Source organism: Cynocephalus volans, chromosome X, assembly GCF_027409185.1.
Source record: "Cynocephalus volans isolate mCynVol1 chromosome X, mCynVol1.pri, whole genome shotgun sequence".
NCBI classification, from domain to species: Eukaryota; Metazoa; Chordata; class Mammalia; order Dermoptera; family Cynocephalidae; genus Cynocephalus; species Cynocephalus volans.
This window is the reverse complement of record NC_084478.1, coordinates 13,311,875-13,329,415: the sequence shown is the minus strand read 5'-3', so window position 1 is coordinate 13,329,415 and position 17,541 is coordinate 13,311,875. Positions and strand designations below refer to the sequence as shown.

Below are 17,541 nucleotides of genomic sequence, written 5' to 3'. Positions count from 1 at the left end.
TGACCTATGGGCTCCTGAAGTAGAACCTACCACAGACAGTGATACATGTTATTTCCACTTCCGAAATCAGAGTGAAGGACAGAGAAGGAAACCTGGAGGTTTCCAAACATCCGCAAGCTATTTTTGGAAATGAATGACTTTTCTACTTCACTTTTCTTAAAAAAAAAAAAAAAAAAAGGAAGGAAAGGAAAAGAAAGACATTAGACCAAGAAGTAGTTGTTGCTGATCTCAATGGAAGCAAGAGAAGATTCTTCCAGGGGCTGACCCCTTATGGCCTTAAAAGCAAGACACTTTCCCATGTTCATATAAACACTGTCTATAATCTTAAAAAATGAAAAATGGAGAAATCATTGCTTGTTTATCACAAAGCTCAACCAGGACAGTTTATATAATCCAGAAATAGGCTCTGTGGAGTAAATATAGTAAACCTACTTATTAATTGAATAAAGGTTTCAAGAAGGGGGTAATGATGTTATCTGGCTCTGTTATGTGAGGTTCCAACCTGGCAGATTCCAGAGGTATACACTCTTTTCTCCTCTAAGCAAAACCCTGTTCAGAGGACTTTTAATATACCACCGAATTTCTCCATGCAGTGCAGGTCAAATCCCATCTAGTGTACAAATGGGTCCCCAAAAGCTCATGCCATGACATAATCTTGGTCTTCCACCATCGTCACGATTATTGATCTCAAATGTGATACCGTCCACCATTCTTAAGCTGCTCGTGGCTGGCACGTCCAGTACCGTACAACTCCAACCGAACTACAGGAAACAGAACATTAAGTTTCAGCCACTCGGTCCATCTATAGGATTAATATCAAAACAGCCCTCTGGAAGCACACATATACAAGACTGTCGAAGCCAGTGAAACTTTACAAAGGAGGCAAAAATGTTCTCCCTACACTTTCTGCCCAAATGGCAAATACCTTTTTATATGGTGGTCCCTGTACTCTGAGTTAACATATGCAGAATACATGTGTGTCACTAATGGAAAACACACAAGACTCATGCAAGGAAACTACCAGCCACAGAAATGGTAAGTCAGCTTTCTGTTTTTAAACAAAGTTTTCAGGTATCAGTCACAGTAAACAATGAAAATTATATGCACAGTGTCAATCTACAGAAATAGTGAATTTAAACCTAAGGTAGGTTCATAATCAAACTACAAAATTCTGTTTTTAAAATACTGAGAATTTTTTTAACACATCTGTAGCCACATCTGTAAAGATGTTTCCGGAGGCCTGCATCTTCTTTGTTGTCACTTTAAAAAGTAGAGTTACAGCAATTCACCAATGTGCCCTGAGCTGGCAGTATCCGTTCTTGTTAAACATAACACTGAATGGAATTACTGTAAAACCCTAGAAGAGATTTTGTTTACAACCCTTGGCCTTCAGTTACTCTGCATGCAGCAGCGTGTGTTATGCTATTACAGTTTGTAATAAATTATACAGAAAATGATGTTTAAAGTCAAAAACAATTTTTGCCTAACCTACTACATTAATTTATTCCTTCATAATTTCAGTTTCTTGAAAAATCGATTGTTCATTTGCCCCTCTCCTGTCGGTTCTCTATTTGGAAGCTGTTGGGTAAAAGTCCTTATTTCCCAAATAACATTCAAATCAAATGTGACACAAAAAGGGTTTTGACTGTCAGATGCACATGGAGAAAACGTTGCACTCTGACATACAGTTCTTTCCACACAATAAAAGTTAATTACAACTTTAAAGGCTAGCCGGTCACCTGTAAAAATCGGCAACATTCTGTTTTGAAAGGGGACTGAGAAAGACTATTCCAGCCTTTGGCCCTCCACTTACATGTCTGTGGCTTGCTGAACATTCCATACATATTTCAGGCAAGGTATTATGGGAGCTGAAGTTCAAGCTGTCCCCTGCTGAATTTTCTCTCTCTATAAAAACTCAGAAAAGTACACACATGTTTTTACTTTACAAAAAATGTAAAATATCCACTTTTGTTCACTCAGTCGACACTTTTAGCACTAGAAGCAGGACCTTTTGAAAACCTACAACAAAGTTATGTCTGAAAAGAGTGAAAAATGTTATTCAGTAACAAACTGATTTCTGGGGGGAAAAAGCATATGAAATGTAGATGAAATACATGGAAATGAAGACTCTACAAACTGGTTTCTGTAGAGTCTGCTCACCTACGTTGCAGGTTACACCATTAAAATGAAAATTCTTCCATTTAGATCTTTCATCATGGATCCCCACTCCACTATAACCACAACTGTTTTACGTTATCCTCATAAAACGGGGCTCTGCCTTTTCGAGGCAAAACAATAATTTTAACTGGCTCATTTCCCAGTCGTTTGGGTTTTTAAGAGACATACGGTACAAAATGGCACCACATTCCAAGCATTTCAACCAATTCTAGAACCATCCAAGGCTTGATCAACCAGCAGGGGCTCTAGCCTTCAGTTAAAATTCTAATATGATCTCACCTGATTTTCAAAATAACTAAGCATCTTTTTAACCCATAAAATTGTGCTAAGATTTATATTAGTTTCTGAGTCCAAAGGTTTGCAATGTTTAGAGAGAATGGTAGGGAATCACAATGCTTTTGTTTTCTTTCGTTTTTCCCTATCTGAACCCAGATAAACCTTCAAAGGATTCCACAGCGTCCCTCCTCAAGAGTTCCTTTTCAAATGCCAATGCCATGCACGCTGCCTTTCCTGTGCAGGTAGAGGAAGCAGGCACAATGTCACCCCACTGCGCCTCTTCAAATCTTGAAATCACTGGGAAGCCTGCAGTATTTCCTTTTTGGCACTCAGGCCCCGGGAGAGAGAAATTGCTCTAGGGAGGACAAGATATCAGATAACCAGTGGAAACACTTGGTTTCAACAGAACTCCCAATTCCACAAAAATACAACTCTCTAATAGCAGTTGCACCACTGAAATCCATAGACAGGAGAGCAGAAAGTTAAGGAAAAGCTTCATCTCGTGAAATTCATTAAATGAAATCTGGTAGTGCTTTTAGAAGAATCAGTTTTTTTACTTTGATCGTATTTATTTACATGAATAAGACAACTCCGTGCCCCACGCATAGGTCGCACAAAAAGGAAACTTAAAATACAACTGTTTTTCGTTTACTCCAAAAGCATATGGGACTAATCATATTCCATTCTGGCTGCCCTACACAAGTGTTTTTTCAAACAAAATTTTAACTCACTTGATTCTTAAGGCGCTAAAGAACAACCAGAGTTTGGGAACAGGCTCTCCCAACTCCAAAAGGGCTGAGAACCCCTAAACTGCCCGTCTGGCACCAGGCTTTGGAAGGAAACCGGGCTGAGTCGGCCGGACAAGGAACCCGCGCCCCGAAGCCGGGCGCACGTTTGTGATCCAAGGTGACAGCTCATCTCGCCACCGGGGAGCCGGGACGCCTTCGGGGCCAGAGCCGGGGCGGTGGGCCGCAGAGTCCCGGGGCAGACAGGGGCGAGGCCGCCGCAGAAAAAGAAAAAGTGGCCCATCTGTCAGCTTCGGGAGAGGAAATTCCAGGCGCCCAGCTCCCAGGCGCCGGACAGTAGGTGACGTGAGGGAACCGAGTCAGTGTCCGCCCCGCGGCGGGGTACCAGGAGGAGGCCAGGGCTCTGCGCTCCAGAGACTTGAGGCCCGCAGAGGGGGAACCGTGATCCTCACCCAGAGCCCAGGGAGTAAGAATATTGGAAGTTGGGGGAGGGGGGCGATCACATCCTCGCCTGGGACCCGGGCAAGCAAGATCTTCGCCCACACCCGCAGGCCTCCTGGTGTCCTCGATCCTCTCCCTGGGCCCAAGGGATGGGGACTCCAGGTGAGTCCGGGCCCGGGGACGGAGGCGCCCCGATCGTCGCACCGGGCCAGGTGAGGAAGGGTGTCCCAATCTTGGCCCTGGCCCCGGGAATGGGGTCGTCCCGATCCTTGCCCCAGGGTTCCTGGCGGCCCCTCGCTGGCCGGGACGTGTCGCCAGCGCATCCGCGGCGTCGCCGGCCGACGGTCCCGGTGCTGGCGTCCGCGCCGGGTCCCGCGCCCCCCGCCGGCCCCCTTACCGGTCACGGGGGTCGATCCACGACGTCTGGCGCGTGTTGTGGTCGATGTAGAAGACGCGGCCGTCATAGTCGCGCGCCTCCTCCCAGCCGGCGGGCAGCGGCAGCTCGGCGCTCTCCCGGGCTCGCGGCGGCGGCGCAGAGGGCGCGGGGAGCGTGGGGGGCGCGTCGGGAGGCGCCGGCGGAGGCGGGGGCTCCCGCTGGGGCTGCGCGGCCGGCGGCGGCTCCCCCGGGGCTTCCCGCGGCTGTCCCCGCCGTCGCCGCCGGCCGCCGCTCAGCCACGGCATAACGGCGCGGGCCCCGCCGCCGCCCGACCGCCCCGCGCTCGCCGCCTCCTCCGCCAGCACTAAGGCCCGGCGCCCGGGGCGCGGGGGTGGCCGCCGGGAGCCGCCCGCCGCGCCCGGCGCATCCTCCGCCCGCCGCCCGCGCACCGGCGCTCGCCCGGCCTGGCGCGCCGCTGTCCGCGCCGACCGCTCCGCCCGGGTCGTCCGGGTCACCGCCGCACGCCGAGTCACAGCCTCAGAGCCACCGCCACTGCCGCCGGTGCCGCCGGCCCCTCCATTCCCGCGGCGCGACCGGCCATCTTCGTTCCGGCCGGCCGGGTAGGCGGGGCTGGGCGCACGCAGGCTCCACCTCCGCCCCGCCCCGCCGCTCCGCCCCGTCAGCCGCTCCTCCTCCTCCCGCCGCCTCCGGCTCCTTCCCCCGCCCTTGCTCCGCCTCCTCCTGACCCCTCCTCCCTCAGCCTCCCCTCCTCCGGCCTCCCTCGGGGGCTCCTCCTCTGCTCCCCGCTGCCCGACCTCACCCTCATCCCTCCCGCGCCGCTGCTCCTCCTCCTGCGGCCTCCTCCTCCCGCTTCCCTCCTCCCGCTTCCCTCCCGCTCCACCCCCTCCACCGGCCTCGGGAAACCGCACGCGGGCCAGGATGGGCGCCGCCGCGTCCGCCCGCCCCCGGGCCACCGCGGACAGGAAGGAGGGCGGGGAGGACGGCGCCCCACCCGGGCTGATTCCTGGGACCGAAACAATTCCCGGCGGGGAGAGCGGTCACCTCGCTTGACCCCTTCCCGGGCCGGGGATGTTTGGGGTCCTCCCCTCTGCGCACGTGGAGGTCGGGGACTCAGCCCTGGGGTTCCCGATCCCCCAAGCTGGTCCTGGGAAGGTGGGTAAAGTCCCTGAGGGGAGGCCGAGGAAGCTCGGTAGCTGCAGGAGGAACGCGCAGCCGGCCCTCTTGGGGGGGGGGCGGGAGGACGCACCTGGAAGCGAGGATCTGGGCAGGTGGCCACGTCGCGTCCCTGCCCGGAGAGCCCCAGAAGGGCGGGCCCCGGTTTCCCACTCTGGGCGGGGGGCCCCTCGACCTTCCCTGAGCTCTTGCATTCAGTCTGTGGGATCCCAGAGTTTGACAGCTGGAGCAGAAATCCAAGTAGGCCGTTGCTCGGGAGGAAGCCAGGTCAGCTCCTAAAACATTAAACCTGTATGGTAACTTCTGTTCCCCTCACGTCGCATAGCTGGTGACACTGAAGGCCCAGAGTTGAAGCTGTATCTTGCTCCAGATCCCCCAGCTCCTGCAGTGCTCCAGACCCTGGCGGTAAGACGTTATGCCAGGAAATGCCAGCAAGTATCAGAGAGGATTTCAAACACTGTTCAAGTGATAGAAAAAGGTCTAGGAAAAAGTCTAACAGTGATCCAAATGCAGATACGTAGGGGAATAGACTCAAAGAAAATGTCCCAAAATGCTCATTGTAGTTTGCGTTCCTTCGGTGGGATTGTGCAAAAGCTATTTACTTTCCAGAGACTTTGCAAAATGGTAATATTACTTTTACAAGGGGAAAAGTTGTTTTAGTAAAGAAGACTGTACAGCAAGGTCTAGGGTTCGATCCCTCTTCCCCGCCCGCCACCAAAAAAACCCCAAGAAAAACAAGATGGAAAAATGTGAGGCTGCCAGGAGACTATCCAAGGAATCTTTCCTCCTCACCTCCCACTACAACACAGAAACTTCCTTGCTCCCCAAGTACCATCTACCCCTACCTGCATGATCTGTGCTAGAAATTCCACCACTTGAGTTCTTTTAGTTATACATGAACAATTAAGCGTCCAAGGGAAAGTCAAAAAAGCAAATACGTTGTGATGTTGCATGTGCCAGGGTATATCCCAAGGGCTGGATGTCCCTGCTCTGACACCTTCCGTTCTGATTGGCATGAGTTATCGCCAATGAGGCTGCCACTGCTGTCTTTTCCGTTCCTTCCTGCCCACTGAGTAGTCACCTTACCACCCAACATGGCCATTGTGAAGCGGCATTCCCACCCTCTCGGGCACCTTGTTGTTTCAGGATGTCACAGATCGGGGCACAGATCTATCCCAAATCCTGAATGGGGCTGGAGCACATTGGAGTGAAACCAACCTCTGTGGAGAGGGGTGAGAAGAGAGGGAGAAACACGTCCACCACACGTCAAAGGACTCACAGAAGGAAAGACAAGGTAAGAAAAGCATCAGATGAAGAACAGGGGTCAGGAACGCTGCATCCAATTAGGAGCCCAAAGAGGGGAGCGTCGCTGAAGCTGACAGATCTCTACACGTTCATACTGGTGGCAAATGTGCGTTGTGGACATTGAGCTGGGTGTTGGGCTGCTGCAGAGAACAGGATGGAGTCTGTGCAATTAGAGTACAATTGTGACTTGTCTACAAATGAAGCCAGGGTGCCAACCTCAAGCTGGGACTCAGAGGAGGCTTTGTGAGACCAAAGGGAAGATGGTTTGGATGAGGAAACTGAGGCTCAGGTGTTCAGATTCCTGAGTTCTGAGCTCTGGCCCCTTAGCATGCAGAGATGCTGTCATCCAACCGTTGTTGATTTGTGCAGCAGATGCTGCAGCCCCCGTCACCCCCCCGAACCCCCTTGGCTGTGTCAGGCTGCCTTTTCCAGAGGATAATGAGGATAACCCTGCACTGACAAGAGATGTCTGAGAGGCTACACCCACCCCCAGGGATTGATTGTGCAGTATAACAGCCCAGCCCCCTTGTCTTGCTGGGACACACTGGTGCCCTTCACACTCGAGAGGTCCCCATGGGATCGGGCTGAGGCTAGACTTCTCCCGAAATCGTAGGTTTGCCAGCTCCTCCCCTGTGCTGTCCTGCCTCACGTACACGATCAGTCACTCTACGAGAACCCCCACCTCTGTTAGAAGCACCCATTGTAGGGAGCCCGACCTAAGATAGTCTCCTACGTGCTTGCTCTCGGCCAAGCACTTAGCAAATACGAGCTCGTGTAATGTCACGACAACACCTGTGGGTATTCCTAATTTCATCTGCACATTAGTGGAGGAGAAAGTGTGACGGGGCATGCGAGGCAGACAGAGTGGAGACCCTCCCTGAACAAGCTTAATCCACGTGCCCACCCACCGCCCCCGGACCACTCTGCCTCAGATAACCGGAGCGGGGCCGTTGCATTTGTCTTCCTAAAAGGAGCTGAAGCAGAGAGCAAGAGGCCAGCACTTGGGGTGACCGAGACCTCTTTATTACACCATTAGCCCTTTTTGACTTGGAACAGGCATCTGCTGAGTGTCCTTAAAGACTTGTGAGTGGAGTTGTGAAGGAGAAGTTGGTAGGAGATGAAGGGACGCCCTAGCTTTGCGGTAAATCGGGAGGTCGTGTGTGTGTGTGTGTGTGTGTGTGTGTGTGTGTGTGTGTGTGTGTGTGTGTGTGTGTGTGTGTGTGTGTGTAATTGGTAGGGAGGATAAGGCCTGTCTTTCTTACAGTCAAGCGGGGCTTTCCATGGTGGACAGAAAACCCCGTGCACACACAAAACACTGCCGGGGAAAGGAGTCTCTAGTCTTAACTGAGTGCACAGTTCTGCATTCTTTATTTCCTACACATTAAAACCACAGCCCTGCCGACAACCGAAGTGTGAACGTCGTTGTGACCCATCCTCCCATCCGATCTCAGATGGAGAAACAGCTCAGGAAAGAATCCGCTTAGGCTCTGGGTAAAGGAGATGGAAATACTTTTGTTCTCTTCCTACCCGACCCGCTGGGAAATTCCCTTCCGAAGCTGTTAAAAGGCGGTGATGGAAACTTGCAGAATACTTTGTTTTTTTGTGCTACCGGCCGGTATGGGGACCTGAACCCTTGACCTTGGTGTGATAACACCGCACTGTAACCCCTGAGCTAGCCGTCCAGCCCACAGAATACTTTCTTTAAAATGCCTGTTAAGGAGTAAATCCAACATGCAAGGACAGAGTTTGAAGATTTTCACTCTATTAGGTTCTGCCTTCTTTCCCCACTCCTCCCCCCAAAGGGGAACTTATTTTAAAAAGGAAGGTACAAAATGGGATCTATACACCTTCAATACTTTAGAAGCTTCTAGAAAAGGAAAATCTGTGAAGGCTGCAATCATCAAGTCTAAAATGAGAGAAAGAAATACTGCCAGAGAAGTCTTGCCCACCTTGTGTAAACCACAGAATGTTCTAGGAAGTGATACCGTTGGGTAATTCTCACATTGTGCTAAAAGGAAAACGGAAATGGGCCGGATTGGGTCTGAAGAAGAAATGGTTCATTGTTTGGCATTCTTTAAATGCTGAAATAATTACTCAATTACCGGTGCATGTCATTTATTTCAATAATGCAGATAGATGCAGGAGCCCTGGAGGAGATCAGAAGAGCTGTCTGTTTATTCCTGTCTCGATGCCGGAAGAGACCTCTCCCCGGGCTCAGGAATTGGAATGAGGGTGGGGTGGGGTCATTCTCTGATGTTTTATTTTGTTGCTTTATGCAAAAACATAAATTTCAGGCACTCTTTTGACTTGTAACCAAAAAGTCATTGTTTAGCGTTCGTGTGTGGAAAGGGAGCCTGGGAGCGCTTGTCTCGAGTAAGGCTTCCCTGATTTGTGGAGACGCGTCCAGTTTTGAGATGAAGGTTTTTCTCATTTTCTAGTCTTCCACTCGAAAGAGATGCGGGGTATTCCCGGAGAGTCAGCTGTGTGGCTGAGCCAGCCAGTCTGTGTTTGGTTCATTTTAGTGCTTTATTGTGCTCTGTCTGGGTGCTCATTGCAAAACAGCGTCTTCTTTGGAATTGATGAATGGCTGTCATGTTTTAGGCAGGCTCGATTTGTCCCTGAGTTATTCAAGTTCAGATTTTTAAACAATTTTAGACCAATTTCTCTCTCAAAGTTAGAAAATTCGAAGTCCCCCACTTCTTTCCTCTCTAGGTCTCCCCTCCCAGTGCTGTCTTTTACTTCTTTTCCTTCCCGTCCCATGGGTTCTGTTCACCAAAAGGCTAATGAGCTGACTTCAAGTGTATTCCAGGCGAGCCATCATTTCAGGAAGACGGAGCTGCCGTGAGCCAGCACGCTGCAAGATGCTTCCTCCGAGCTGGTTTTCTCCTGTTCAGGATTATGATTCTGGTCCCCTGTGCATATAGAAAAACACATTCTTAAAACTGCAAACCTCTGCTTTATGAGTCAAGCAGAGCAGCTCAGACATCTCAGGCTTGCAGAGACAAGAAGGAGGATTTATTTGACACAGAAATGAGCAATCGTTTTTTTGTTGTTTTCATTTAGGGACACTAGGGTTACAAATGAGTCTCTTTTGTAGCATGAATGGAACAGTTTCTGAACACGGGTATCCTCACACAGAGCAACAACCCTGAGATGGTTGTTATATATCAGTGATTCTCAGCTGGGACAGGAGCGATTGTGTCCCCCAGGGAACATCTGGCAATGTCTGGAGATATTTTGCTTGTCACAGCTGGGAGAGGGGTGCTACTGGCATCCAGTGGGTGAAGGCCAGAATGCTGCCACATGCCCTACAGTGCACACAACAGCCCACCACAACAGAGAACAATCTGCCCCCAGTGTCACTGGTGCCGAGGTTGAGAAACCCAATAGAATGTGTGTAATTTATGATAATATTATATTCCCTAGGCTTCACAGTGGGAAAACAAGGCTAAGAGAATGTATCTAGATAGTGCTAAACAGCATGAGCCCTGAGACTGAAGTTCAGCTATCCCAGGTGACCTCCTGTATTAGTCAGGTTTCTCCAGAGAAGCAGTTCCAATAGGAGAGAGAGAGGTTGAGATTATAAGAAATTGGCTCATGTAATTATGGCAGCTGACATGTCCCAAGATGTGTGCTCGGCAAACTGGAGAGCCAATGGTGTAGTTCCAGTCTGAGTCTGAAGGCCTGAGAACCCGAAGAGCTGATGGTGTAGTTCCAATCCAAAAGCCAGCAGGCTTGGGACTCAAGAAGAGCTGATGTTTCAGTTCAAGTCCAAAGGCACGGAAAGACCAATGTCCCCGCTCAAAGCGTCAGGTGGCAGGAGTTTCCTCTTCCTCAGCCTTTTTGTTCTATTCAGGCCTTCAACTGATTGGACGAGGCCCACCCACATTGGAGAGGGCAGTTTTACTCAGTCTATAATTCAAATGTTAATGGCATCCCGAAACACCCTCATGGACACACCCAGGATAAAGGTGGACCAAATATCTGGGCACCCCATGGCCCAGTCAAGTGGACACATAAAATTAGCCACCATACTGCCTGACTTTATAAACAGTCACTCTTTGTTTCTGCTCCTGGTTCTGCTCACAGTGTGGGGGTGGAGCAGCAGTGTCACAGCAGGGCTCATTGAAACGCCCACCCCAGACCCCGTAGGCTGAGAAGCATTGTATTAGATCCCACAGAAGGGGAAAGTACGGGGGTGCAGGCATCTAGAAAAACTGATTTTATGATATTGATGCAAAGAGCCGTCTGAACAGTGTTTGCCTTGCCTCACCTCGTAATCAGTAGGGAATTTTTTATCACTTGAGAGGTAATGAATCCTACGCCAGCCACCAGGCCGCTTTCACGCTTGCTCTGCGTAATAAGCACATTGAAGAGCCTGGTTCTGTTTGTGACTCAGCTTTAAGCTGTGTCGTTGTGAAGTTTAGTCTGAACTCCCTGGCACAGAAGTAGAACAGGACAAAAAGCCAGCTGCAGGCCAACCATACTGAAGGCAGAGCGTGATTTTTGCCTTCATTTCCTATGCATCTCCTCTGCCCAGTGTCCCTAGCCAGGACTGGCTACATAATTTGTGGTCGACATTTTGCAGTACCGAATGAAAATGCAGGACCACTTGTTCAAAAACTCTGAAGAATTTCAAGATGGCTACAGTAGAGCAATAACATAAGTGTAGGCCCTTTCTTCCATGGGGCCCTGTGTGACTGCACAGGTGGCAGCCCGTGAAGCCAGCCCTGTCTGTACCTTTGACTTCTAGTCATTGTGTCCTTTGAAAATTCCAAAAGGACAGCAATTTTCAGCAACAGCAGAGGGGATCCTTTGGGGGAAATGATCTGTGCAAATCAAACCACGTGTTGCCCAAGCCTTCTCTGGCAGCCCAGTTATCTCCCCAGGGTCAGCATAACCCTGCTGGTGGGGAGAACCTCCACTCGCCCTGACTGCCCAGGTTCCCTGGTGTTGGGGGTTACATTGTGCCCCAACCCAAAAGATAGGTTGAGGTCTTAACCCCTGTGGATATGGTTTTATTTAGGAATAGGGTCTTTGCAGGTGTAATTAGTTATGATGAGGTTACACTGGAGGAGGGTGGGCCCTTAATCCAATGTGGCTGGTGTCCATATAGGAAGGAGAGAAGAGACACAGACACCCAGGGAGAAGACCGTGTGAAAATGAAGGCAGAGATTGGAGTGACGTGGCCACAAACCAAGGAATGCCAAGGATTGCTGGCAACCGCCAGAAGCTAAGACAAGGGCAAGGAACAGATTCTCCCCTAGAGCCTTCAGAGAGAGCGTGGTCCTGCTGACACCTTGGTTTCAGACTTCTGACCTCTAGAGCTATGAGAGAATGCAGCTGTGTTGTTTCAAGCCCCCCAGTTTATGGTACTTTGTTACGGTGGCCCTGGGAAACTCGGATACCTGGCACCTTGCTCCCAGGTTCCTGCCGCTGCTTCAGTGGGGCTAGAGTCTACAGCACTCTGTTCACAGAGTCCCAGTCAGTGCCAGGAAATCCCACAAAGCAGATGCCCACCACGGCAGCCCCCAGAAATCTCGCCAAACCTATAGGCCCCATGTATGGCACGCTTCACTCCATGAGTGTGTTACATAGACTGTAACAGCCAACAAGCAGTATAGACCAGAGACAAACCAGCAATGTTCCTATTTGCCATGTGCTCATTTGCCTTGGACTCCTGACTACCCAGTCTGTGTGTAGATGAGGGAAGTATCTCTTTATAGAAGCATTCTAGATCATTTTATTTTGTTTGTTTATTTATTTTTCCAATACTAGAAAACTTAAATTTGTTTGCTTTAATTTCTTTTTTCTTTTTTTTGCAGTATATACTCACCTTTGAATAACCAAGTCTAGATGTTTTAAAGGAGTGATGGGATTAGGATTAAAATAAAGGAATAGAACTTCCAAGGATTGACTGGATTTCAGCTTTGAGCATCAATGTCTGCCAACATCACAAAAGAGAGATGGCCAGACCTGATGTGGTTCCATGGACAGACACACCACTTGTGATGCAGTCTCGCAAAAAAGTCCAACCTGAATGGGATCAAAACCTGTGAATCTGATTACCACCTTCCAGGAAATACAGACAACAGCAGTCCTCACGGTCCCCAAAGCTGATGAAATTTACTATCTGCCCCTTTGCAGAAAACATTTGGTGACTCCTGGGCTGGATCAGAACTTGAAAACCACTTTCTCAGAGACACTTTTCCTCACCAGGTGTTTACCGACTGAATGTTTGTGTCACTCCAAAATTCATCCACATATTTACATCCTGTCCCTCAATGTGGTGTTATTAGTAGGTGAGGCCTTTTGGGGGTTATTAGGTCAGGAGGGTAGAGCCCTTAATGAATAGAATTAGTGCTCATATAAGGAGGAGGCAGAGAGCTAGCTTGCTCTTTTTCTGCCACGTGAGGATACAGCAGGAAGTTGACAGTCTGTAACCCGGAAGAGGGCCCTCACCAGAACCCGACCATGCTGTCACCCTGGTCTCAGACTTCCAGCCTCCAGAACTGTGAGGGACACATGTCAGGTTGTTTATAAGTTACCCAGTCTATGGTACTTTATTATAGCAGCCCAAATGGACGAAGACACCAGGATTTGTCTGTTGCTATCTCTCATAGTACCACACCATTTCCCTCAATAGCCCCCATCAAGTTTGTATTTGTGCTTATTTGTGTGATTTTGCCTCCTAGGGACATTTGGCAATGTCTGGAGACATTTTTGATTGTCAAGACTAGGGAGGGGGGAGGGGCGGTGCTACTGGAATCCAGTGGGCAGAGGCCATTGATTGTAGGCTGCTAAACCTCGTACCGAGTGCTGGACGACAAGAGTTATCCAGCTCAATATGTCAACAGTATTGAGCCTGAGAAACCCTGGGCAAGATGCAACAGACGGAAAAAAATGTGTTTTATTCTTCACAGTATATCTGCAAAGAGCAGATAATCAAGATATATTTGCTGAATGAATAAGGTATTATCTTGTTAACAATATACATCACATCTTCTTGTCAATCAAATAACCTCCAAAGCTGTGACCACAGCTCAGACAAAGCCATGTGAGACAGCCAAAATTAAATATTATTTGGAATATCCAAAAAAAAATTCGTTCCTGATGACATCACAAAAAGAGAAACACCACACATGATGTGCCTGTAGAGAAAAAACACCCCCACTTCCGAGGCAAACCTTCCCCTAACCCCAAATCTAATCAACGCCTCTAGAAAGATTTCATGGATTCCAAAGGTCATTATGAACAGTTAGAAAGGACATTTACCTACCACAAGATTCCTTTAAGTGCAAAGGTCTTTAGAGCTAGAGGAAAAAGTACATATCTTGAGAGCCAAATAAATGCAAAATCCCATCAAGTGATTAACGCTGTCAGCCCTATAAATGCCCATGTGTGCCTAGAAGAATCAATAATGTGTAAGGGTCAGGGGCCTTGAAACCACCTCCCATGAATCATGGCATCATGGATAGAGCAATTATTAATAGGGCACATGTATCCCATTAGGGTCACTGTCAAGAATGTAGTCAAGGTCTGGCCCAAATCTTGTGTGTGCCCACAGGCTCAGTTACTGGGATGGTAACTATCATCTAGAATAGGGGCGAATCTTTCAGCTCTAGGAGGATTTAGGAAAAGTATAGAAACATTCAAGAGAATCAAAGCTATAGGATTCATATTTGGGGTGCAGAAGGAACCTGTGTATGATTGATATTTGATGCATTTCTAAAGTTTAAAAGAATTTCTGAGCTTTGGGAGTCACTGTAAAATTTATAATTGAGTAATTTAAACTTACGGTTTTAGTTGAAAACTAATTCTATAGGCAGTATTGGAACACGTAAAGAAACTTAAGTTTCACTCTGTAAATTCAATTCTTTGGATTTAAAAGAGTTATTTGTGTACATGAGAATGCATCTGTTAACTGAGACAACTGAAGTGATTAAAAAAGGAACCGGGGCCGGCCCCATGGCTCACTCGGGAGAGTGCGGCGCTGGTAGCGACGAGGCCTCGGGTTCGGATCCTCTATATGGATTGCCGGTTCACTCCCTGGCTGAGCGTAGGGCAGACAAAACCGTGCCAAGAGTTACGATCCCCTTACCGGTCAGAAGAAAAAAAAAACAAAAAAATCAGAACCGAATGCAGTATGCTAATTTTTAAATGTACTGTAGAATGCATGAAGGTGTTGAATTAAGTTTGCAAACAGGATCAATCATTTTCTGAAGGCTCCTTAAAAGTAGTTGCTATAAATAATAGACTTACAATATAGTTAAAAAAGGAAAAGAATAACAAGGTTTCTAGGCTGAATTCTAAAGTTAAAGAAAAAGTAGGCATTGAACTTGTAACAGATAAATTGGCCATCAAATTTGTGAAATTGAATAAATCTTTTTTGTGCACACATACACACATGACACTCTTGAGGTACACAAACAATGCTTCTGAAGGGCTGTACAATGTCCAAATTAACGTGCTCACATAAAAAAACACAAATCCATCTTTGCAACCCTGTGTCAATAATATGATCAAATACCGATACTGTCTACCAGATAAATTCTACTCAAACTCAGAAACCTTGCTCAGCTCTCCAGAGCCTGCTTAGAGCCGACAAGACCTGATATGATACAAGTTGCATTCTTCCTAAAGTGTTTGTCTTCTTGTTTTTGCATAATCTGAATCTAATTTTCTGCCCTTGTCACATTCTCTCCCATTGATAGATTTGTGTGTGTGTGTGAGAGAGAGAGGGAGACAGAGACTGGTTGTCATCTGAATAAATTACTTCATCAATAACCAACTGATCTACGCTCCTTATAAAGGACCAAGGGGCTGGCCAGTTAGCTCATACAGTTAGAGCATGATACTGATAACACCAAGGTCACGGGTTCGGATCCCCATACCTGCCAGCCACCAAACAAAAATAAAAACATAAAGGACCAGCTTAACTCTATGCCAATTGAGCTAGAAAGTGTTGTTGGCAGGTCCAAATAACCCTGTTTGCAGCCAGTATGTGCTTTGGAAGTTACTGAGCTTTGACCGGTTGAAGTCCACTGTGGTCTGATTGTGCCCAATAATAGCGTCCACAGAGCAGCACCATCAGCATCCACATTAGAAATGGGGAGTCTCAGGGGAGTCTTGGGCCTCACCCAGACCTACAGAACAAAATCCTCAGGTGATTCCCATGGCCTTTAAACATCTAGACAAGGGTGCAGGTGATAGTAATTACTGTTTCAGTGATGTGTTGCTTGAATTTCGTGCTCAACAGAGTACATAGTAGCATTTATTTGTTTGAAATGAAAAGCTGAGTTTCCAATTCAATTTATTTTAAAAATTGTCTCTGCAAATTATTAAATTATGTGTGTATTTGTTATTGAAGTTAATGCAGATGGCACTTGGGTGATGGGAACATAAACATGTTATATTAATGGTTCAGCAGAAGTCTCCCATGATATGGAAAGGGGCAGGGGTTATCTGCAGCAATCAGTGGAGGCCCTAGCAACCGAGGGGCCCTAGGAAGTGGGCCAACTAGCTCAGCTATCACCCTACGGAAAGTCCTGAGTGGATCAAAGAAGGCCACAAATGCTTTTCTGTTCCTCTTATCAACAGGTGAAGCCTAACTCCCCTCTTGAATGGACATGCCTTGGGACTTACTTTGGCCAATATAATATGGTAGAAGTGATGTTGTAGGACTTCCATACCCAGGCCTAAGAGAATGGGCACATCCACTTTCTTGCTTTTGGAGGTCAGCCACCATGTAAGAAGTCTGATTACTCTGAGATCACCATGCTGTTAGGCAGCCCAAGCCAGCCACATGGAAAGGAATGCTGAGGTGTCAGACAATGTAACTTAAGGCTTCTTACACCTTTCATCCCAGGCAGTTGTGCAGCCCAGTGCACGACTGTCGTCAATGCCCCATGGAACAGAAGAACCAACTAGCTGAGCCCTGCCTGAATTCCTGACCCACAGAATCATGAGCAAATAATAATACAGTGTTATTTAAGCATTATTTTTGGGGGTGATTTGTTACACAGAAATAAGTATCGGAAACTGATACTTAGGCCTTTACATGGCAACCTATTTCCTGTTCATCACAGAACAAAGCTAAGAGGACTTCCTAAGGAGTCAGATGAGGCCAAGCAGTGCTCTCCACCCCACCCCCAACTTTTTTTCTTTCAATAATTTTTGTTGAATTATAACTTACCTACAGGTATAATTCACTCACATAACTGGCACCTGGGTAAGCACTTGAGATGCCCCCTCAAGGCCTCTTCCAGTCATTATCCCATCCTCAAAGGATTAACACTCTCCTGACTTCTGTCAGCAGAGGACACTTATGTCTGTTGTTAAACTTTATATCAATGGGACACGTGTATTAGTTTGTTTCTGTTGCTTATAACAAAATACTACAGAACTGGGTGATTTATAAATCAAACAAAATTGATTGCTTACACTTTCTGATGCTAGGAAGTCCAAAGTCCAGGGAACACAGCTGGTGAAGGCCTTGGTGGTGGCAACAGTGATGTCAGTGTATCAAATTGCAAAAATGGTGGATCAAAGAGAGCAGAGAGGCTAAACTCCTCATTCACTCTTTCTTTAAAGCTCTCAAACCAATGCCCCTGACCACCATTTTTAATCCATTCACTACTGCATGGTCCTACAATCTAATCACCTCTTCAAGGTCCCACCTTTCAATGACTATAATAGGATTTCCCGCCCTCTTAACAGTCACAATGGGGGCCAAGTTTTTAGTACATAAAACTTGAGGGACAGAATTCAAGTTCCAATGAGTTTGGAGGGACATTCAATCCACTACAACATGCTACGTGTATTCTTTTGTATGTGGCTTCTTTCTCTCAACTTGACGTTTGTGAGATTCATTTGTGTCATTCTGTGTAGTGGTAGTACATTTGGTCTCAATGATGGTCTTCCACTGTATGACATACCACAGTTTATTTGTGTATGGGCTTATTTTACCTAAAACAGGGGTTGGCAAACCTTTTCCATAAATGGTCAGAGAGTATATACAGTCAT

General features: G+C 47.7%; 1 protein-coding gene and 1 long non-coding RNA gene across 2 annotated transcripts in view; one reads left to right on the top strand and one right to left on the bottom strand.

Moving 5' to 3' along the window:
• WWC3 (WWC family member 3) overlaps positions 1 to 4,322 on the bottom strand; it is a 117,331-nt gene extending 113,009 nt beyond the window's left edge. Inside the window, exon 1 of the mRNA XM_063083238.1 lies at positions 4,039 to 4,322. Coding sequence (XP_062939308.1) covers positions 4,039 to 4,322 — 284 coding nt within the window. The remainder of the gene's footprint in view (positions 1 to 4,038) is intronic.
• Positions 4,323 to 5,120: 798 nt separating this feature from the next.
• On the top strand, positions 5,121 to 12,757 carry LOC134366651 (uncharacterized). The gene is made up of 3 exons (XR_010022353.1): positions 5,121 to 5,190; positions 6,358 to 6,505; positions 12,342 to 12,757. It is a non-coding gene; the product is annotated as an uncharacterized LOC134366651 (long non-coding RNA).
• The last annotated feature ends 4,784 nt before the right edge of the window (positions 12,758 to 17,541 follow it).